At 50.9% G+C, this 22656-nt stretch overlaps 1 protein-coding gene across 5 annotated transcripts in view; it reads left to right on the top strand.

The window, feature by feature from the left end:
- Positions 1-18679: 18679 nt before the first annotated feature.
- The window catches only part of DKK3 (dickkopf WNT signaling pathway inhibitor 3), a 43474-nt gene continuing 39497 nt past the window's right edge, over positions 18680-22656 (top strand). The window contains exons 1-2 of one of the 5 annotated variants that reach the window (XM_028515585.2): positions 18680-18987; positions 20060-20304. In XM_028515585.2, coding sequence (XP_028371386.1) covers positions 18723-18987; positions 20060-20304 — 510 coding nt within the window. In that variant the 5' untranslated portion in view covers positions 18680-18722. Of the gene's footprint in view, positions 18988-19378; positions 19489-19559; positions 19616-19871; positions 19939-20059; positions 20305-22656 lie in introns of those variants that run through there. The other 4 variants (XM_028515586.2, XM_028515589.2, XM_028515587.2 and 1 more) reach the window with 4 other exon arrangements.

Below are 22656 nucleotides of genomic sequence, written 5' to 3'. Positions count from 1 at the left end.
TTCCCACAAACTTAGTGGCTTAAAACAACACAAGTTTATTATCCGATAGTCCTGAAGGTCAGAAGTTTCACCGGGCTAAGGTCAAGGTCAAGGGCAGGGCTGCATTCCTTCTGGAGGCTCCAGGGGAGATTCCCTTTCCTTGCCTTTTCTGGCTTCTATAGGCCTGGCCGCATTCCTCGGCCCGTGGCTCCCTTCCGTCTTCAGAGGCAGCGCTCACGTCACTCAGACCCCTGCCTCATCACCACACGTCCTCCCTGACTCTGCCTCTCCTGCCTCCCTCTTCTACTAAGCAGGAGCCTCGTGATGCCCTTGAGCTGCCAGGTTACCCAACACCATCTCCCTATCTTCTGGTCAGATGGTCAGCAGTCTTCATGCCCCCCTGCCACGTAACAGCATATTTGCTGGCTCTGCAGATTACAACATGGACGTGTTTGGTGGTGGTGGTAGGGACTCAACATCTACTTACGGGGTCTTGTTCACTGCTATATTCCCAGTGGCTAGCACATAGTAGGTCTCCAATAAATACTTGTTGAATACATAAATGAATGAATACATGAATAAACCATTAAGGATAATATTTAGTGTTATAGTAAACAGTAATCGTGCTTACTAAGTGCCAGGCACTGTTCAAAGTGCTTTATGTATATTATTAACTCATTTCATCCCCATCAGTTCTATGGGTTTAATTTTGTAATTGTTCGCATTCTACAGATGGAGAAAGCAAGGCACAGAGGAGCTGTCTACCCAGGCTACATGGCTAGTGAGTGGGGAAGGGGGGGATCTGATCTCAAATGTATTGAGCACTTACGGTACCACCCGCCCTGACTGGGTAGATTACATACATTTCTGATCTCCTTTCATCCTCAGGAGATGCCGGGAGGAAGGTGGCTGGAGTGTGAACTCTGACCTCGGGCATGGAATTACATCATGCATTTAGCTAAGGGGTTCTGAGGCATTCCGCAGCTCCGTGGCTGGGGCAATGGATTGCGTGTTGCTTCTTGAGTCTCCTTCAAGGCCAGTCAGACCAGGACCCGGAGCCCTCATGGAGACCACGGGGTGTTCATGTCCCTACCATGAGTCCGGCTCCTGGCTCAGACCCTGCTCTCTGGCTCTTCTTCTCTATACAACTGGTGCCCAGGCCCCCAGTAGGCCTATAGCAGACCATGACTCTCACCCACAGCTGAGCTGGGCAGCCATGCCTTCTGAAAGCCTGTCCACCTCCAGGGACAGGAGCGTGCTTCAGGCCCCACCCAGAGCTGAAGTGGCATTGCCTACTTCCTTGATGTAACTCTGGGGGCCCTCCTAGCTGGGCCCCACCCATATTTTGCAAGTGCTGGATCTGCTTGCATTCTGCATGCTGGTCCCTGTCACTGCCCCCACTATGACAGGCTGTTTTTTCACAGCCCTGCCTGGTTTCCCCTGCCAACTTGCTTGTCAGGCACACAAGCCTGCAGGAAGCTCCCAAACGCAGGCCTCTGCCTGCCCCCAGCCCTGCGGGGAAAGTGATGCCGGGACAGGGAGGTGGCACCCTCTCCTCTCATTTGCATCTTAACCTTTGGGATCAAAGCCAAGAAGAGTGAAACTGCCTGTGCCTGCCAGCACAGTGGGGCATCGCACTTTCTGTTCCTGCCAGTACATTTTTCTAGGTCAATGTCAGGTCAGGAAAATCCAATTCCACATGTCCCAACTTTTTATGTGAAAACAGAGAAGTTGCTTTCCAAAATAAATAGTGTTTACAAGGAAAGCCTGGAGAAGCTTCCAGCAGAAACACACTCAGGGGCCAGACAGGACAGATGCTCCCGGGCTTGGTTGCTGTAAAACCCAACCGCAGCCCCAGCACCAGTCCTAGAAGGACAGGCTGGGCTGGGGGAGAACACGTGTGTGTACACTTGTGTGTTGATGTGTGCATCCATGTGCATTTGCATAAATATGCACATGCATGTTACCTTCAGAGTCTCTGGGTATGGTCAGCATGTGTATGTAAATTAGGAGGGTTATACATGTGTACTTGTGTGTCTATGTGTGCATACAGGCATGTGTCCATGGGAGGGTGTGTGTTTCTGCCTTGTGATTTTGCACACCCTCTCCTCTCTGTAGACACTTTCCTCCTCTCGTCAGTGCTACTTCAGTCTCAGCCCTCATCCTGTTCTTTTTCTCAGCTGAATCTGGTGCTGGGGATCAGACTTTGATGTGCTCTAAATGCACCTCCCCCACCCTGTTTCCTCGTGGTGCCCACCTACGGCCAGACCCCACTGGATGTGGACTTGTTGTACAGACCAACTGAGGATCCTTTCTGGCTACCATGTGGGGCCCAGCAGTTTGAGCTCACACCTTGCTGAGGCCGCCTTGACTTCAGGATCTCAGCTTAAGGACCCACAGACCTGGGAACCAGCCACCTGCCTCACCAAACTCAGTCAACGTCGCCTGGCTTCTGAGAGCTGAGTGGTTTTCTTAGCAAACCCGCCTGGTCTCTCCAGGCAGGCCTCAGCGGGGCTGCCCCTCACTGTGCATCAACTCAGGCCCCGCCCTCCCTGGCCAGGCCCCCTGAGCCTGCCCTCACTCCTGCTGCTCCCTGACCACAACACCATTCTCCACAGCTGCTTCTCTGCCAGCCCTCACCCTCCGGGGCCTTTCAGACCAGTTCTACTCTTACCCCTCCCCACAGGAGGCCTTCTCAGATAAACCTCCCATCCCACAAAACGCCTTATCCGTTGGCCCTGTATCACTGGATGACACACTGCCCCGAGTATTACCTAAGAATTGCTTTCAGGTTGCTTCATGGCACATATCTCGCCTTCCCACCTAGATCGCAATCTCCTTCTGGGTGAGAGGCAAGCCCTGTGCTCTCCTTGAATAAGCTGTGGAACCTGACACAGGTCGGACACAGTGTAAACCAGCGATAAGGGCTGTGGGTGAGTGGATCCAAGAAGACAGAGTCAGGGGTGGGGGTGGTCAGGCCATAAAACTTCGTGCCAGGTCCTGTGTTCAGTGACTCATCTGCCTCACCTCATTTAATGCTCTGTAACCGGGGGAGCTGGGTAGTATTATCCCCATTTCGTAGATGAGAAAATAGAGGCAGAGAGAGGCTAAGTGACTTCTCCCAGGCCACAAAGCTGGTAAATGGCAAGGTCAGGGTTTAATCCTAGGTCATGTACTTCTCTATTACCTCTCAACAACCACATCAGTGGACGGCCGTGTGCTAGAGACTCAGGAACTTTCTGAAATTCTAAAGCGCACCAACCGGGAGAAGGTAAAGGTGGCACTCAATCCGTGCTGTCCAACTGAACCTTCTGCGATGATGAAAATCTCCCACTCTGTGCTGTGCACTATGGCAGCTGCTAGCCACATGTGGCCACTGACTGCAGTGGCCACCTGAAATGTGGTGAGTGCAACTAATGGCATGAATTTTCCATTTCATTTTATTTCAATTAATTTAAAAGTAAATAGTCACCCCTGGCTAGTGGCTACTGTATTGGACAGCATAACCCTGGATAACTGCTTCCCACCCATGTTCATGCTGAGCAAATACAGAAAATAGCAGCTCTGCAATGAATGAGGCTGCTTGTTAGTGGGGGCACCTGGCCCAAGGGGTCCTGCCCTCCTGGACCACTTCAGCCACCCCAGGGGTCAATATTACAACAAACTTGTAATCGGGCACACCAGCTCTTAATGATGGCCACCTTCCCTGCCAGCTCTAGCCCCCAAGCCCAGCACACTGAAACCACTGTGATTATGAAAATCCCAGCCTAGGAAGTGTGCAGGGTCTTGCCAGTCCTTACGAGGCATCCTGCCCATCCATTCCCCACAGGGTCAGTGCCAGGCCCTGGGCAGAGTTGGAGAACACAGAATGACTCAGAGTCCAGTCTCACTGAGCACAGAACAGCAGTAATAGACGGCCCCTTCTTGGCGGTGCAGCCCCAGACTTGTTGGAAAGCAGGACGCTGATCACAGCAACAGGTTTTGTCCAGGGCCCTCTCTGGTCCTGTGAGAGGAGAGCCCGGACACACAGAGATGGAGGGATCCAGGCTCCCACCGGGCCTTCTTCTTGGTAGCACTTTGGCGCCACCTCCTGGGAAGTTTGCATAATGCCAGTGGATCCGTTACTGAAGGAGGCTATCCAACTTCCCAGCCCGCCCCACCCTTCCCCGCCCGCATCCTGCTGTTGCCTAAGTCCGAGGGCCAACTGGTGCACAGCAGTGGGGTCAGCTCCCTTCCGGCAAGGAAAGGGATGGGAGGAAAATGGGTGAGGACAGCAACGTTGGGAAAGCGGGAGGGAAGGCAGCTCGAGCACTGCATGAGTCTAGAATGGGAACCTTCCAGAATTCAGGATCTCATTCACACCTCCAACATTAAACTGCCAGGCCCTGGAGCATAGGGAGAAACCAGAGACAAACTTCGTGGTAACTGCAGGAAGCAGGGTGGCGCCTGCGCCGGCCTCTGAGGATGAGAAGAGCTGGGCACACATCAAGAAGGGAAAGAGGCATTTTCAGAGGAGAGAGAGAGGCTTGGGGGGACTATGCCCTGAATGGGAGAAAGAGTCCACTGGGGAAGTGAAGTGGCTCAGGGTGCTGGGGAGGGGAGGATGCGTGGGGAAGGGAGGGCTGGAGGTGAGGCTGCTATGAGGGAGGGGCAGCAAAGTCCAGCTCACCTGGAGCCTAGTCTTCTGCAGCCTGCACCCCATCCAGCAGACCCCCAGGTTCAAACCCCCAGGGGCCTCTGATTTTGAGTGGTTTTGTCCATGCTATGGAATGGCCATCAAATGCAGCAGATGGGCACAGAGCCCCTGGGCTGCCTGGACTGGTATTGAGGAGGGGTGCAGGGAGGCGAAAGGAGAGCCCCAGAATGAAGGCTGCAGACTCTGACTGGCTCCATGTCCTGGCAACATTCCCCCCGGGTCTGTTTCCTCACGGGTAAACTGCAGGTATTGATGGATGGTCTCCATCCACTCCTGTCTAACCAGCCTTTGTCCAAACATGCAGGAAGGGAGTGGGGTATGGAGATGTTTGTGCTCTGGGAAATGGCCCCCTGCCCAGGAAGGGTGTCGGGGAAGTGCTGTCCAGCCAGGTTCCAGGTTCATGCAAATTGTGAAAGGGCTTCTTAAGCTGAGTGTCCAGTTCTCCCAGTGGGAGAGCTGGGGGTGGGGGACACCCCCAGGGAGAGTTAGACACCCGGCCAAACCACAGAGGCACACAGGGTATGTATGGGTCTCCTGTTCAGACTTCAGCCTCCAACAATTCCCCCACAGCACAGGGGGAGGCCTCTGTCAGGTGCTGGGGTACAGGGGGAGCCTGGAGCGCTGACTAGCTCCAAAAGTCTGAGGGGCTCACCTTAGCCTTCTTCCCAAGGGGTTCCTAAGCCTAGGAAAGAGGGAGGAGACCCCTGAATGAGTCAGAAAATTCTTTTCTGAGAGCTGCAAAATCGGCGACATCTTCCACAATGGAATCTTCTGGTAAATAAATCAGGATGGCTTCTGGCTCTTCCCAGGAAGCTGGGAGGGGGAGATAAGGTCACCAGTCAACAGACACCAATTCAAAAGCACTTCCTGGGTAACAGCAAGTTCTCACAGGCTGCCCTCAGCTGAAACTCTTATCAACCCATGCGGGAGGCAGGGCAGGGCAGGGCAGGGGTTCGGCCTCATTTTATGGTCGTAAACCTTCCCTCCAGAAAGAACTGCAGAGGTCAGCAGCCCAGCCCCACATTGCACAGGAAAGGACAGCACGATCACGTTAGGGAACAGCGTGCATGGAGCCTTGAGGTTCGCTGGCGGCTGAGTGACAGAGGAGCCTCTCCAGGTCTCCTCGGAGGGAGGCATGCGGCAAGTGTGAAAGACTGGATTTCAAAGATGTAGCACAGAAAAATAGGGGATATAAAATATCCTATTACTGAATTTTATTTTAATTTCATGTTGAAATGACAAGGTATTGGATAGATTGGGTTACATAAAAGACATTAAAAGTAATTTCTCCTGTTTCTTTTTACTTCTTTTTGTGTGGCTACTAGAAAATGTAACATTAAATGAAGGGTCCGTAGCTGCAGCTTGTGTTATTTCTGTATCAGATGGCACTGCACCAGGTTCTCATGCTGGTGGGGCCAAGTTCATTACTGTCACCCCGATGTCTAGTCCACAGAGTGTGAGAAGGTCAGGAGAGGCCTGGGAACCAGACAGGCACGGGACTAAGTCTCTTTTTACATCTCATTTTACCCTCCCAGCAACCCTGTGCTGGGGAGGGGAGGGCGGAGAGAGAGGTGCAGAGCGGGAGGGTTCATTCAAGGCCCTGGTCAGGGTCAGGTGAGGGCAAGGGGAGCGGGAGAGTCCTTGCATGGCTCTGAGTTTCTGAACAGGAAGATGCCTCTTCTCGCCCTTCTGTCTACGTACTTCCCGGTCAATCGTCTCCCCACTTGGCCTCAAACAAGTCGGTTGTGAAATATGTCCAATTTCCTTTCCAGCTCTGCTCTCCTCTTCCAGACCCAGACACTGTTCCACCAGTGACCTGCCCTGGTGGCCATCACGGCCTCAGCAGGATGGTGGCTTTCATAGAAGTGCTCCCGAGTGAGGCAGCTGGGCCTGCTGCCAGGCGGAAACCTGGCCTCGAACCAAGCCGAGGTCTCAGAAAGCCCCTTTCCAGCAAATTCAGAATCCCCAGTTCAGGGAGTTCCTTTAGGGACTTACCTTTAGCTCTGGGACCTGCTGAGGAAAGTGACCACACCACCACAAGGTGGTGCTGTTTCCACACCCCTCCACTCTCCAGTGACCTCTGGTCACACCTGCATCAAAAACGTAATTGAGCATTTGGAGGAAGTTCTCCCTGGACCAGCTGTTGAATCTCTTTCTCAGCTTTCAGCTGCTGAAGGTTCTCCAGACTCAGGAATTCTGCTATGAAAACAGGCCATCTCTGAGTGCACCCTTTGAAATAAGTCAAGCAGGCTACAAACTCATGGTCAATTCCCCTCTACAAAGGAATTCTGTGCCCAGAGGCCCTTGTGCACACGTAATACACACAAGAGGAACACATACCCATTAAGCAAATAGCATGCAGTCCACACATGTGTGTATGTGTGTGTGTGAAGTTGACCACCAGAGTCAGAAAGATGTTACAGGTTACTTAGCTTGGGGTTTTCTTTCCCTTTTTGTTTTAGTTCCAGGAATTGTATTCCAAGGAAAAGAAAATGTTACATTAAAGCCAAATGTGTAAAATGAGGGGAATTTTAAAAAAATTATGGAGGTTTCAGTTGCAGATGTGAGAATAAAAGAATGTCTTCCCAGTAGTTTTCTGGAGCAACCCTGGAAAACCATGGGTCTAGTCCCACTGCCTACTTCCTAGGAGGGGAACCAAGACTCCGAAAGGAGAAAGGACCTGCTCGAAATCACACATATACTTGTAAATGTTTCGCTTTCAATCTGAGACCCAAAGGCAGGTGTTTCTACTGGAAAATAAAACCTTTCCATTTTCTCTGACTTGTACGCAGATTCGCTCCAGGTCATGGTGACAACCCACGGCAGAATGACAGCAGTGCATGACACTTGCACCAGCTCTGTTTATTTCAAGCCCTTGGGCCTCCGTTGTCCTGCCCGGCCCTCCCGACGCCCCTGAGAGTTAGGAAGGCAGCAGACAACCCAGGGATCAGAGGAGAAACCACGGCACAGACTGGCGGCTTGACTTGCTCTTGAGTACAGTGAACGAGTGTCAATAAAAATAATGAAGTAAAAGACTAGCACCCAGGACCCCCTAGACAGCTCTACACGTGGGTCTGCAGCTGAATTTTTTTCTCTAGGCTCGGTGGGAATCCAGTTTTTTAAAAAGGAGGGGGCTGTTAGGTGTCGGTTCTCCGGGTGACAGGAAGTAAAAGTGAGAACAAGAGACTTTGCTGCCTAAGGACGGGACCCTGCCTTCCCCGTTGTCGTATTTGCAGGGCCAGGCTTAGTGGCCGGTACATTGTAAACTTGTAACTATTCACTGGATGATTAAATAAATGTGACATAGACATGTCATAGATATTTTTGGCTCCTGAGACAAGAAATTAAGGTTCTGCACAAACTAATCCATGTCCATATCCCCTAGACAGGCGGCCTTGGAGAAGTGATGAGAGGAGGAAAGCGCACCACACCCAGGGATTTGTGTTTCTCTCCGGTTGCTCCGACCAGCCTCCTCTGAGAAAAGGCAGCTTCCGACAGGGCTGGGCTCCTGCCACATTTTTATTGTTCAAATCACGCATTTAGCTAATATTTTCTACCCACTTACTAAGGGTCACTGTGCATTAGGCCCTGAGGGGTATAAAATAGACAAGTCAGATAGCATATTTAACGACATAATACTTCAGGACTTAGATTTAGCAGGAGAACATTGAAGAGGAGCCATGTGATCCTGAGTAAGTGCTGACTCATAGTGTAGGTGGGGACAGGGGAAGCAATCATTAGCAATTCGGTCTAGCAACAGATTACTAAACCTTAACCTGCCCAAGAACAAGTGGTGGGTACGTGGGGAGGCAGGGATGAGTAAGACAAGCCACGGAGCTCACCAGATGGATGGAACAAGATGAGCTCACAAATACGATGTGGGGAGATCCACAGCAAAAAATAGCTATCGTCAGCCTTCCCGTGGAGAACCACTCGTTGTTCAGTATGCTTCCCACCTTTTACTCATGGTTATATAACCAAACACATCCTCTTAACACACACAGTGCATCTTCCCCCCCGCCCCAGAAATGGAATCTTGTTGCACATATTTGTCTACCATCTTTCTACATTAACACATTGTGAGCAGCTTCATTCACTGTAAAGACTTTCCACATCAGTCATTCTTCAAACACTGCCTGGGAGCTCACCGTGCACCAGGCACCGTGCTGGGTGTTGTATAACACAGACTAAAGCGGGGTCCCTGCTCTCAGGTAGCTTAAACCATATGAGGGTGCCGTAATTCAGCAAGTCATTTCCCCATTGCTGGAGATTTCTGTTGCCACACTGTTTCTTTGTTGGTAGGGATAACAATAGCTAAGATTTATTGAGCACCTGCTATGGGCCAGGAACAAGGAGAAGCATTTCATGCAGATAACTTCATTTCGTCTTTGGAAACAGCCCGCTGTTGTGGGTTCTGTTGTAGATGAGGTAACGGAGGATGAGGGGTCATAACTCACTCCTGCAGCTGCTGAGGGGCAGGGCCAGGACTCAGATCCAGGCATGTTGACCTGGAAGAACCCAGACTCTTCCATCAGGAGGAGCAGAGCTACAGGGAACATACTTACCCATATACCTTTGTCCCCTGAAGAATAAATTCTTGGAAATTGGAATTAGTGCGCCAAAGGGTGTGCAGACATTTTTGTGTCCCAAAGAAATAAGCTTTAAGACAGAAAATGAAAATATCTGTTATGGATTGCTGAAAGATCATTTTGTGGCCAGCTAAGCCTGTGTGGCCCAACACGGCAGCCCCCAGCTGCGTGTGGCTGCTGAGCACCGGAAGTGTGGCCAGTTCAAACTGAGATGTGCTAACAGCGTGGAACACTCCTCAGACTTTGAAGACTTACTAGGAAGAAAAGTGTGTAAAATACCTCATTGCTGAGTTCTCTTCAGGGGTGAGCAAAACTAGGTTTATAGTTGTGAGTGTGCAGAACACAGAGTTTATTCTTGTATTATTATTAATTAATTATTGTATTATTTTTCCATACAAAGAACTGTAAACCTATTTTTGCCCACTCCTGTATTGATTACATATTGGAATGATGGTGTTTTGGGTGCATGGGGTTAAATAAACTATGTTGTTAAAATTTATTGTATCTGTTTATTTTTATTTACATTTGACTACTAGGAAATTTAAAATTACATGTGCACTGGAGGGTGCTGGATTGAAGAATGGACCCAAGGGGGTTGAGAGTGGAGGCTGGAAGGCCCCTTCGAAAAGCCCGTGTGCGGGTAACGAGAACAGGCCTGGACGGGGGGCCCTGGGAGTGGGGTGGAGCAGAGGGCCTGCACCCGCGAGGTGACGAGGTTTGAGACGGGTGCCCAGGAAGATGGTGGGTGTCAGACTCCTGGCTTCTTGTCTCTGTGACACCTCCCCATTCCCTGAGACCCAGGCTCTTTCTTCCAAGTGGAAGCCACTGCCCACACCCGCCAGGCTTAGCCAGTCTCCCAGTTTCCAGGTTTACTCCGGAGCCAAAGCAGTCTGCACCAAAGCCTCCCCTCCCACCACCACCAGCCTGGCGTCCCATTGCCTTTCCCGCCCCCATGTTTAAAGTCAGTTCTGAAATAAGAGTAAGTCAACGTTCGATTTTCACCACTGCCAAAGAGAAAGGACACTCCGAAATCCTCACCAATATTTATTATTTATTATTTTTTCATTATAGCCATTCTAATGGGTGTGATGAGCTTTGACTTTCATTTCTTCAGTCACTAATGATTCCAGGTGTACGGGGTAAGCTGTTGAGTTCTTTGCCTGTGTTTGTCGGTCATTTGTTTATCTCCTTGGGAGAATATCTATTCAAGTCCTTTGCCCATTTTAAAATTGGGTTGTTTACCTTTCTGTTGTTGAGTTCTAGGTGGTTTTTGTTTGTCAGTTTGTTTTTTACCTATTCTAGATGCTAGGCCCTTATCAGATACCATTCCTCACTCTCTTCATGTCTGTTCCAATGCCACCTTATAAAAGCACTGTAAATAGCAGCTCCCATGTATCCTTTCAGTCTGCTTTCTGCTTTATTTTCTTCACCATTGATTAGCACCTGAAATATAGATATGAAACATCATTTCTCTGTGTCTGTAGGTGTGTGTAGGTTTGGAGATCGCTAGCCTGTGAAGTGCAAACTCTGAAAACAGAGGCTTGGCTCTTTTGTTCGTTTCTATTCCCAGCTCCCAGAACAGAGCCTGGCACATGTAAGCCCCCCTCCTCCAAATATTTGGGCAATGGATGGAGGCATGAATGAATGAGAATAGAGCTGCCACATACTTTTGATAGGTAAAACAGTGTCTCACTGCAGTTTCATAAAATGTGATTCTTAAAACACAATGTCTCTGCTCATCTAGCTCAAATTTTAAGGGAATTATGAGGTGTGACCCCCCAAAAAAGAATTATCTTCTGGAGGGCAGTTCCTTTATAGTGAAGGCTTCCTCTGCTAGGTAAGTGTTCTAGGAACCCATCTGTATCAGTGTACCCGCTGGCATTGTTGTGAGAGGCTGCATTTGGCTTCAGTGAATTTTTTTAAGACTCTTTCAATGCATTTGCCCATTTCATGATGGGCGATTTACAAGCACACCTGCCTACACCACGCTGAGTTTTCAGCAGTTTTTGACTAAACACGGCATGCCCTACCCTCCCTGTTCACCCCATCTCACCCTGAACCACTTTTATTTGTCTCCCCAGATGAAAAAAATCCCTCAAAGAAAAACATTTTGCTGATGCAGAAGAGGTGAAACAAAAAAAGGCAGAAGCACTAAAAGGCATCAAAATCGACGAGTTCAAAAACTGTTTTGAGCCTTGGAAAACAACGTTAGGTGTATTGCATTAAATACAGAGTACTTTGAAGGTGACTGAAGTTTAAACATGTAAGAATAAATACACAAGTTTTTATAAATAAATTCCGTTTTGGGGGTCCCACCATTCAGTCCAGTCTGGTCCCAAACCATCAGCTGCCCACTCCAGGGTTTATCCAGCCATCGGCTCACAGAGGCAGGCTGCTCCCTGGATCCCATGCACCCTCTACAGTTTGGGGCTGCACGGCTTGCCCTAACCTGTACCAGGTATCCCATCCAAACCTGTTTCTAATCTGCTCACCTTTTATCATCTCCCTGTTTCTGACCTCACCTCACCTTGGATGTGACAGCCAGCTTTTCTTTGATCAGCTCTGTCATGTGACTATCAACTGTATTCTATAAACACCCACCTTTGTCACCACCTGGTTTCGGGGCCTCTCCTCAGCTGTCCACTTTCTTTCTTTCTTTCTTTAAATTTACTTATTTTTAGAAAGAGAAGAGAAGGAGAAACAGAGAAAGAGAAACATCAATTGGTTGCCTTCCATGTGTGCCCCAGTCGGGGACCAAACCCACAACCCAGGCATGTGCCCTGACCGGGAATCGAACCAGCAGCCTTTCACTTTGCAGGACGATGACCAGCCAACTGACCACACTGGTCAGGGCAGTGGTCCATTTTCTTGAGCAGGTTGTTCACCAGTCTCTCTTCTCTTGGTTCTATAATTTAAACTCAATCAAGAATCTTTAATGGTAGCTGCTGGCAGGAGGTAGAATGTAAAATTTGGAAAACACTTCAATTTTCCCTTCAATTTTTTCTGTAGTTTCCATCTCTCTTTCACTTGGACTGGGGTGCTACCAGCACCTCTTTCACCATCTTTTGACCACAAGGGAAGCTCTATTCTTGCAATCATCAAGAATAGAGGCTCTAGCCCTGGCTGGTGTGGCTCAGTAGATTGAGAACCAGCCTGAGAACCAAGTGTCACTGGTTCAATTCCCAGTCAGGACACATTCCCGGGTTGCAGGCCAGGTCCCCAGCAGGGGGCGAACAAGAGGCAACCACACATTGATGTTCTCTCCCTCCCTTTCTCCCTCCTTTCCCCTCTCTAAAAATAAGTAAAATCCTTTAAAAAAAGAATAGAGGTTCTAAAGATTGGTTTCTGAATGGATAGGGCTGGCATCATGTAGGAAATTGTTAGAGACACGAAGTATAGGGGAGTAGGTGTGTTAACACTGATGCCCCTATGCCCAGGTGATCCCAGTGCTTGCCACTGTCTGAGAGCCACCGGCTGAAGCAGTGATGGGCGCTGGCTGCGCTGCCTGAGAGCACTGGTCAGCCTCGGCGCCACCAGGGTGAATTTTCAAAGCAGCAGCATCAAACTAGCAAGGGGCTATCATTTTGCAGAGATCTACTACGCAAATAGACCCACTTCAAGTGTCTGCTTCAGATCAAGAAGGAACAGTCAGAGGAATAAAAATATGACACAATTCTAGCAATATCTACCCAAATTGCTTCAATCATAGAAGTCTTTCCCGTGGGACCAGTGGGACTTTAAACAAGTCCCCTCCTTTGAATCTTGGACACGTTTCACCAGAGGGCTGGGTGGGGGGGATCGTACTGCAGGAAGGAATGTGCAGACCCCGAGCGGGAAAAGAAAAGGAGTCTAAAACGTGAGAGCCTCGGCAGCGGGAGTTGGGAGCGTGTTTATCATGTGAACTTCTGACCCAGCCATTCTGGCAACACTATGCACCAAGACAGATAACAGCTTTCTTTGCCTGTGAAAACAGAAAAGAGCTTTCTGCACCAAGACACTCCTTCCCCGTCAGTGGTCTAAGCAAAACTGACTGTGGACACTCCCCTCACCCGGCCTTCCCTTGAGCCCCAGCTGAGCACACACAAAGGGGGCTCTGTTTGCTGCTGGCTTTGCAAGAGCCTTGTTGGCCAGGCCTGGTGATGGTGCTGAGGGTGATAATTGTCTTAATAGCTAACCATCAATGGGGGTTGCTACGGGCCAGACGCTTTGCTAAGGGTCTTACCGAACTAGTTCATACAAGACTCACAAGGGTCCCATGAGGCAGATGCAGTTCCTGTCTGCCTTTTATAGATGAAGGGGGCAGGGCTCAGAGAAGCGGAGAGACTTGTCCCAGTCACCTGGCTGGACAGTAACACAGGACTGGGCTGCTTGCTCCAGGGCCATTGCCCTCGACAGTGACACTGTAGTACCTCCCAACAAGGACTTGTTCCTTAAGGTCAGCTTTTATTGCTCTCCTTTAATAAGGAAAGATTATTTTTTTAAATGAGAAAACCAGGGTTTAGAGAGATAAATTAACTTATCCAAGAAATCTAGGAGGTGGCACAGCCGTGACTAGAATACAGTCCCTTTCCCCACACCACGGTATCTCACCTCTGGCTGCTTGTCCAACACCCCAACCACAGACGGAGCCTGAGCTGTGCAGCTCTCACCTGCGGCACTGCGGGAGGCTGTGGGCAGCCACACTGCAGAACAGTTCAAAGTGTGGGTGCAAGGGTTCAACGGCCCTGCTGGGATTGCCAGCTGTGACCATGGGCAAGCTGTGTCACCTCTTTTATACCCCATTGTCTTTGAATTTGGGTATAATTTACTTATATTCACTAATTGTCTTTTTAGTGTATAGTTCTGCAAGTTTTAACAAATCTGTATCAACATCCTCTGCCTACCACCATGGTCAAGGTATAGAATCCCACAGATATTCCCACACCTCTCCCCCTCATCCCAGTCTCTGGCAACCAATGATCTGTCTGTGGTCCCTACAGTTTTGCCTTCTCTAGAATATCATATGAATGGAACCCATACGCAGTCTTTTGAGTCTGGTTTCTCTCACTTAGAATAATGCATTCAAGATGCATCTGTATTGTCATGTGTATAAGTAACCCGTTCCTTCTTACTGCTGAGCATGAAGGATCTTAACACAGCAGAAACCAACAGCAGCAGCCCCTGCTTAACTGGAAACACCCTGCCAGGCAGTTGAGAACACCACTTGTTAAACCTTAACTCATTATTTTTACGAGGGCAAGGCTATCTTGGGGATAGTAGTAATGAAGGTAACTGGAAACCAGGGCTGAACTCCAGATTTACAAACCCATCTTTTGGGGACTCCCCAGATTACCTTCTTCATGATGGCAGGTGTGGGCTAGGGGCCCTGTGGTCTGGGCACTAACATTTCCCTAAGCTAGAGAACCCTGGGATGTTCAGGTCGTGGCAGCTGGGATCAGAGCCAGAACCTAAACCTAGGATTCTCCAGCTCCAAATCCAGCCTTCTTTCCACTACTCAAGCAGCTTCCAACCACATCTGTGTGAAAGCAAGCCCTGCTGGCCTGACCACACTGTCCACAGATGGGAGGCTGATGGGATGGGAGGAGGGCTTTTTTTGTTGAGGTCTGATGATAACAGAATCCCCAGCAAGGACCATTCCAAAATGCAGCCCAAGGGGCCCTGCCTCTTATTTTGGAGATACTGAGTCAGCAGCCCCCAAGGACACTCAGGCAACTGCATTAACTAGCAAGCTTCATGGGAGGTTCTGCTATGTACTGGGCGTTGGAAATTGCTCCAGGGAAGGAATACACACACACTTCTGTCCCCAAGCAATGGACTGTAGAAACACATTTCTAGACATCCTTCCTCTGTAGTTGCCTAACAACACTAATTCTTTGCTTTTCCTCTTTTGACTGAGGCTCTACCAAAATTCTCTTTCTCCTTAGCCAGCCTCCCCAACCTGAGACACACACATACAGTACAGAGCAAGAATCCACCTGCTAAATCAGACAACGAGACAGCCAGGCCCGGGGCTCGGCCCTCCTGTGCTGCATTCCGAGGGTGATGGTCAGGACCATGGTCCTCCGGGTCGCTTTTGTTCACCCACCCACGGAAACTTGGCAAAGTAAATGTATGTTTTGGATCTTCAGAGGCTGTTACTCATGGAAACCCTGAATCCACGTGAAAACTCTTTCCAAAGCCAGATGGAGTTTCCATTCAGAAAAATCTTGGCACCAGTTTCATCAGAACAATCGCGAGTTCCAGGCAGGACCTGGGAAGGCTCGACAAAAGTGGCGGCTGGCACTGGGTCAGGGGTCCTGGAACAAAGGGGAGGACAGCCTTCGCTGGCATGTCCCTGGCGGCCCCGTGTTTCTACCCCACGGGTCTTAGAGACTGGCAGTAATCTTTTCTAATGCAAACCTCCCTTGCAAAGGATTGCCTTGTTAAAATATTGCCCAGACAGTTCAGTAGCCAGTAACAGAAAATTACTAAATCTAGCTCAAACAGAAAGAGAAGAATCCAAAAACATCTCACAGCGTCCAAGGGCAGATGGTGCAGCTGCGCCTCAGATTCATAAAAAGACTACAACCAACGACCAGAATGACATCATGGAGCGAAGCAGCTACTTTCCTCCTCCCCGCCGCCCACCCGCCACCCCCCTCAGGCTCATGGGATCTCTAGATGTCCCTCCCCCTTACCCCCTCTTTTTCTCTTTTCACATTGGCTTTTCTCTTCAGGCAGCTAAAGGGAGTCTCCAGTCTCAAGATCTAAGAAAGAATCAGATGAGTAAAGAAAGAATCCTATCTCCAGTTCAATCAAAGTACAGGTAGGCCCTGGTGGAGTGGCTCCATTGGTTGGAGCGTCATCCCATAGACCAAAATGTTGCAAGTTTGATCTCTCCCCAGTTAGGGTATGTACCTGCATTTCGGGTTGGATACCCTGCTGGAGGCACATATAGGAGGCAGCCTATTAGTGCTTCTCTCTCTCTCTCTCTCTCAAATCAATAAACGTATTTTCAGGGGAGGCTTTAAAAACAGTAAATGGAGATGGAGAGCTATCCATGTGGGTACCACATGATACCCGACTCCCACTAGAGTTAGTCGGACCAGGGATGGACAACACCATAGACATTCTGGAAAGTTAGCTTTTATTATTTTCTCTTTTTAAAATTTTATTTTTAAAATTTATTTTTCAACTACATGGACATACAACATAATATCAGTTCCAGGTGTACATCATAGTGGTTAGACTTGCCAGGTGATCTTCCCCCTAAGTCCAGTACCCACCTGGCACCATACATAGGTGTTGCACTATTATTGACTGTATTTTCTACGCTGTGCTTTACATCCTTATGACTGTTTTTATAACTGGCACTTTTACTTCTTCATACTTCTTTCCTTTAGTGCCACTTTCTCTCTGTGTTTTCCTCCATCTTACTGTCCTGGAATTGTCTGCTTACTTCCTTGCTTTTTCACATCCTATAGATTCCTTTTGGGCCAGGACCCCTGCCTCTGGCAGGCCCCTCGTTCATTCGGCATCTCCTTATTGCATGCTAATGCTCTGCAGGCCCCAGCGGACTGGAGACGGTGGCAGGGACCAGCATCTCCCGTCCTGTGCAATCCCACTTGGCTTGCACTCTGGCAAGGGAAACAGATACTAAACAGTCATGCAGATACGTTATCTCTGAGCCTACTCCACACTTTCCCAAGTTATGTTCGGTCCAGTTTATACAAGATGGAAAGGAAAGAAAAAGAGAAATGTGTAATCAACCTTCCACTGGTTTAATTAATTATTCTGAATGGTTAAGTGTTAAAAATCAGTTCGTAACCATCACCGGTGCTGTCTGTACATTGTGGATATCTGAGGTTTCTGTACCGTCCCCTCCCAGGGAAGGGAACTGATAAGCCTTATCCGCTGCCCAGAGCATTAACTGGCTCCAGCGGCCTGGTACTCGCACCCACCCCGGGAGGGAAGCTCCCGACCGTTCCAGCAGACAGAGGGCCTTTCATGAAGAGAAACACCACTCCACCTGGGCCTTGTGCAGACCCCCCTACACCCATCCCAGTCTCACCTCACAGCAGTGCAGGCTGCTGCTGGGCCTGCAGGAGGCTAGTATTTCTGTCAAGAACAGATCTAAGAAAAGTCTGTTTGGCCATAAGAGGATTTTTGTTTTGCTTTGTGAGCGGGGAGTGGGGAGTTTGCCCTTTGCTTTGTTTGTTTGTTTGTTTCAATGCCTCAAATTTGTTTCAATGTCTAAATGTTTCAAATTTAATACAGTTGTTTCACCAACTGTATTAAATAAATCAGAAATCATACAACAGACACACTATACACCCATGTGTTGATTAAGCAGACGTGAGTATTTGGACACTGGTGCTCCAGCACTCCCGCACACTGGTACGCTCTCTCTCACAGAGAGAAGTAGAGCGTTACAAATACAACTGTAGATGGTCCCCGTCTCTTCCTCTGCTCTCCACCTCGGAGGCAGCCTGCCCGTCTCTGCACTTTCTTACTGCACTTGTAGCACCCATACACAATATGTACCGTTGATTTGTGTTTTCAAAACGCGCACACATAGTATGCTGTATATGCCATTCTGCAAACTGCCTTTTCCACTGCACATTATGCTTCTTTGAGATTTATCCCAGTTGTTGCCTAGAAATATTGTTCATTACTTTAACTGCTGTAGTCCATTGTTTGTAGAAATCCCAGTTTATCCATTTTCCTATTCATAAACTCTACTACGTGGGTTTCATGTTTTTGCTGTTGAAATAGTGCTTCAGCAAACATCTTTATATGCAACATGTCCCAGCCAGGTCTATAGCAGAGGAGGCTGGCCATGAAGGCTGAAGGCTCTGGAGCCAGACTCCCAGGTTCAAAACCACTTACTATCTATGTGGCCTCAGGAAAGTGTCCTCATTTGTAAAATGAGGATGGAAGTTGCAGGACCAACCTCAGAGGTAAGAATTAAATGAGTTGTACCTGTTCCTGGCACATAGCTGAGTGCTCAGTGATGGTGCTGCTGTATCGATGTATCGATAGCCATTGTTATATTAATCAGCCCATCCATTTCTCAGGGGCCAAGTGTGTATTATGGTTCCAGCCCTGGTAACACAAAAGTGAGCAAGTCTGTCCCTGCCCCCTCCTCTCCCCCGGTGCTCCTGGTCTCTGGGGAAACGGGCCAGGGACCAGGTAGATCACAGCGAGCCAGGGCTGCAGTAGGGAAGCTCATGGTCCCGGGACAATGTCCAGACGGAAAGAGCAATAGAAAGAAATAGGAGGAGGTTTGACACATAAAACACTGGCTTATTCAAAAAATATGTGAGAAATCTCTGTTCTCCGCACGCACATGGCTTTAAAATTGTTTTTTAAAAAAACAGTGCCACCTGTTCTAAGTGCTGGGGAAAAGGCTGTGAACAAGACGGTTCTGTTCCCATTTCGACAATGAACACATAGCCCACGCGTGCCGCACACTTCCCATGCCCGCTATGCTCGTTAACTGTGCGGCGCACTTGCAACTAGAACCTCCACGTTACACTCGGGCTCCCGGGCGCGCAGGCGGGGCTGGTGACCTGGCCAGACGAGGTCCCGAAGTGCCGAGCTGGGATTCGCCCAGGTGGCCTGGCCCTCACCACGCGGCATCCGCCCTCGAGAGGCTTTCTGACCTTCTCCTGGCCTGTTCTGGGAGCTTCAAGCGGGTTTTCTTGGCTGGAGTGCGGTGTCAGCCGGGGCAGACAGATACAGGTCAGCGTCTGACGGGCCTTGAACACCAAACTGAGGGGCTGGGAGTTCACCCTGGAGGGCTACGCGCCGAGTGGAGGGTGGCTTGGAGAGGGCCAGGTGGGACGCAGGAACCCACCCCTTTCCCGGTTCCCCTTACTGCGCTGTGGGAAGAATCTTAGGAAGAGGAGGCAATGGGCTGGGATGCGGGGATTAAGAGAAGGGGGCGGCTTCCTGTAAGACTGGATCTCGGAGGCACAGGAGGCAGGCCTGGGGCGTGAGGTCGCCGGCGCCGGTGGCCAATGGCAGCGGGCTGGGCGCGGCCTGTCCCGCGGGGCGGGGGCCGGGCGGGCTGGCGGGCGGGCGGGGCGCACTTCGGGCTCGCTCGGGTACCAGCGCCGCCGCATCCCCGCCGCGCTCCTGCACTCGCGGCCCGCCCACCGCGCAGCTCCGGCTCCGCAGCCCGGCGGCGGCCTACCCGCGAGGCCCGGCAGGTCCAGCCCAGAGCACAGCTCTGTCCGGTCGGTGGGTGAGGGGCGGCGGCGGGGACGGGGTGGCTCTGCTTGGTCCCGTTTGGGTGGGTGAGGGGCCAGACGCTCGATTGGGGCTCGAACCAGAGGGTAGTGTGTGGACCTGCGCTCCGACCACCCAGGTGGGGCCGGGGTAGGGTTGCGGCGGGAGCAGGGTAGCGGCACCGGAGCTACGCTCTGACCTGTTCGAGGGGAGGGCAGGGCTCGAAACCGCTGAACCCAGGAGGTGGGGTGAGCTGAGGGCTATTAGTGTAAGGAACCGGGGTTCGGATACTCGAAGCAGGGGGCCATCACTAGGCGCGGGTGCAGAGCTCAGCCCCTGCATGAGGATGGGGTTGGGGTACGGAGGGGTACGGAGCGTGAGGGCGCGGGGCTGGATCTCGGCGTTGCCTCTCGGTCCGAGGGAGCTGCGTCCTGGGGGCACTCGGTTTCTCCGCATCTTGGGGTGGGTGCGGGGCAGAGAGGCGCCGGGGGCGGACCTGGACTCGGAGTACCCGGGGAGGCCGAGGGGGGCGGTGAGGCTTGTGAGGGTGGTCGGCGCGCTCTGACCGGGCTCTGGAACACAGGCGGAGGCAGCGGCGCAGGGCGCAGAGCGGAGATGCAGCGGCCCGGGAGCACCCTTCTGTGCCTGCTGCTGGCGGCGGCAGTGCCCACGGCCCCCGCGCCGACTCCGACGGCGACTTCGGTTCCGGCCGAACCCGGGCCGGCTCTCAGCTACCCGCTGGAGGAGGCCACCCTCAACGAGATGTTCCGCGAGGTAGAGGAGCTGATGGAGGATACGCAGCACAAACTGCGCAGCGCGGTGGAGGAGGTGGGTGCGCCGCAGGGCTCTGGGAAGCTCAAGGCTCCGGGCTGGGGAGACCAGGCAGCGGGAGGTGGCAGGGTTCCGAGCGAGTCAGAGTCCTAGGTTTTGCAAAGGGGCTGGGGAGGGCGGGCCACAGAATCGGAGTGATCTGGAGGCAGCTCGGGATGATCCCACCTCCCACCTCGTCTGCCTCGCTGCCAAAAGATCTGGATGTGAGCCTGTCCACCGAGTAGCCTCTGGCGGGACCCATCCACGGGCAGCCAGTTCTGGGTCACCATCCGACTGCAGACTGCCCGCCACAACCCAGTTTTCTTCACGTGTGCCGTCCCGCCCCCGCGTTGTAAGCAGGTGTTTGTAAGGCCCCTGGTATTCCAGCGTCGTGGTTTTGCAGAGGCTAAGGAACCTGCAGGCACTTCACGTTCCAGCTTGTCCACTGGGCTTGAGCTTGTGCCATCTTCCCAAGGCACAGCTGAGATGCCACGTGGGGACCAAGAGCCCTGAGCTTTGCTGGTCATCTCTGTGACTTCCCCCAAAGCCATGTGGGGCAGAAAAGAAAATCGGAATCCTGAGCCCAGCAGTGTGAAAGGTCAGAACGTGCTGGGTGGGAGGAGGAGGGGTAATATGAAAAGTAATCACACCGCCACCCCAAGAACGCCTTGGAGTCAGTCCCGGGCCCAAGGTCCTCTTCTGCCACTCACAGGTGACATCGGACAAATCCCTTAACATCCTGTACCTCTGTTTCCTGTGTCAAATGCTGTGATATGCTCGGGCACCTGGCATATAACATATAGCAGCCAATAGCATCAGATACCAGGAACCGAGGCAAACCTGCCTGGCTTCTTCCTTCTGTCACCTCCCAGGTCCAAACCCTGGTTGGCATCCTTTGTGGTGGGTATACAATTTTGCCAGGCCTGCCAGGCCGGAAGGTGCTGCTGGCCCAACTCTCCCCACCCTGGTTCCTGGTTCCCGGTTCCTGGTTCCTGGTTCCTGGGGTGGGTGAAGAGCTCAGCCTGGGGGCATAGTCACAGTTAGGCCCAGGTCTGGCTGCAGCCTGTCTTTGGAGAGAAGGAGTTAGCAAGAGATTGTCCAGGCTGATGATGGGTCAGGTGTCTTCACATCCATTTGGGCAAAGCCTCCCGTGCTGGCTGAGGTCTCTCAGAAGTTGCTTTATCCCCTTACCCCTGTGTAGTTTGGGGATATAGCCCCTCTTCCTGGTAACAATCAACCCAGAGTTTTCAGTGAGGGGGACGTGGGACTGGGAGGCTGTTGTTACATGGGCAGCTGTACCTGAACACTCACTGCACGGGCCAGATTCCAAACCCATGGACTTTCTGTTTCCTGTTAAAACACAAGAATCATGACACGGAACAATTAAAGAGGGAGGGGAGTCAGGCCCCCACTGTCCCTTAATTCTGTACTTTCCGATTAAATTGAACTTGTGATCCCTTCGATCTTCTCTGGATTCCAGAGTTTTCCCTCCCACGCGTAGATTCTCAGTGACACTGACTAGGTCACCGCCATGTTTTTATTCAGTGGGTGCTGGTCCACGCAACGTGGCCCTTGGACGGGAGCTCCTGGCGAGGGAGCAGCAGGGACCCTTCAGGGTCTTCACTGATCAGAGCAGTTTGGGGCCCGGCGGGACCTTAATGGCAGGGCCCGCTCTATGGGAACTGTCCACATTGTCTCTGCCCGGGCCCCAGCTGTCCTCTCTCCCAATGTGACTCTGCTTAACATGCAAAGACGGGCAAAATGAAGTTTGCCACCAGGGTAGACATTGGCTACCACTTCCACCCCACTCAGTGGCTGTTCCCCAAAGAGTGTCCTCGCTAGCAATGGGGACAGGTTGAGAGAGAGGCTAAACACCTAAGTGGCAGGAGAATGGGCCCTGGGGACCAACCTTCCTTTACATGACCCCAGCTGTGTCACTTACTAGTGGTGGCATCCAGGCTCTGGAATGGAGGAAATGTCTACACTTAGGGTAAAAGGGAGGATTAAATGGAAGGATGCAAGTAAAACAAGTCGTCTGACCATCTAAAATGGGGTTAAGTTTAATTGGGATAAGTCAGCATCTAATGGGGTTGTTTTACGGGCTAAGGAGATTGTTACTGATAAATAATGGCTATTGTTATCATCATATCAACAGTACTAGGATGTCATCATAGTAACAGTGCTAGGATGAATAATAACAAAGAACCGCCAGAGTCTAATATATAATAGATTCTCAAGAGATTGTGGCTATTGCTATTAATTGTCTTTTAAAAGAGACTGCCAAAAGGCCCCTTAAATCTCATAAACACAAGACAATTGCTATTTACTCTTGTCCCGGGTAAGAACCAAAAGGACTGGGCCAGATGTATT

Source organism: Phyllostomus discolor, chromosome 6 (genome assembly GCF_004126475.2).
Source record: "Phyllostomus discolor isolate MPI-MPIP mPhyDis1 chromosome 6, mPhyDis1.pri.v3, whole genome shotgun sequence".
In the NCBI taxonomy this organism is placed as follows: domain Eukaryota; kingdom Metazoa; phylum Chordata; class Mammalia; order Chiroptera; family Phyllostomidae; genus Phyllostomus; species Phyllostomus discolor.
The sequence above is the reverse complement of the archived record's forward strand: the minus strand, read 5'-3'. Positions and strand labels throughout refer to the sequence as shown.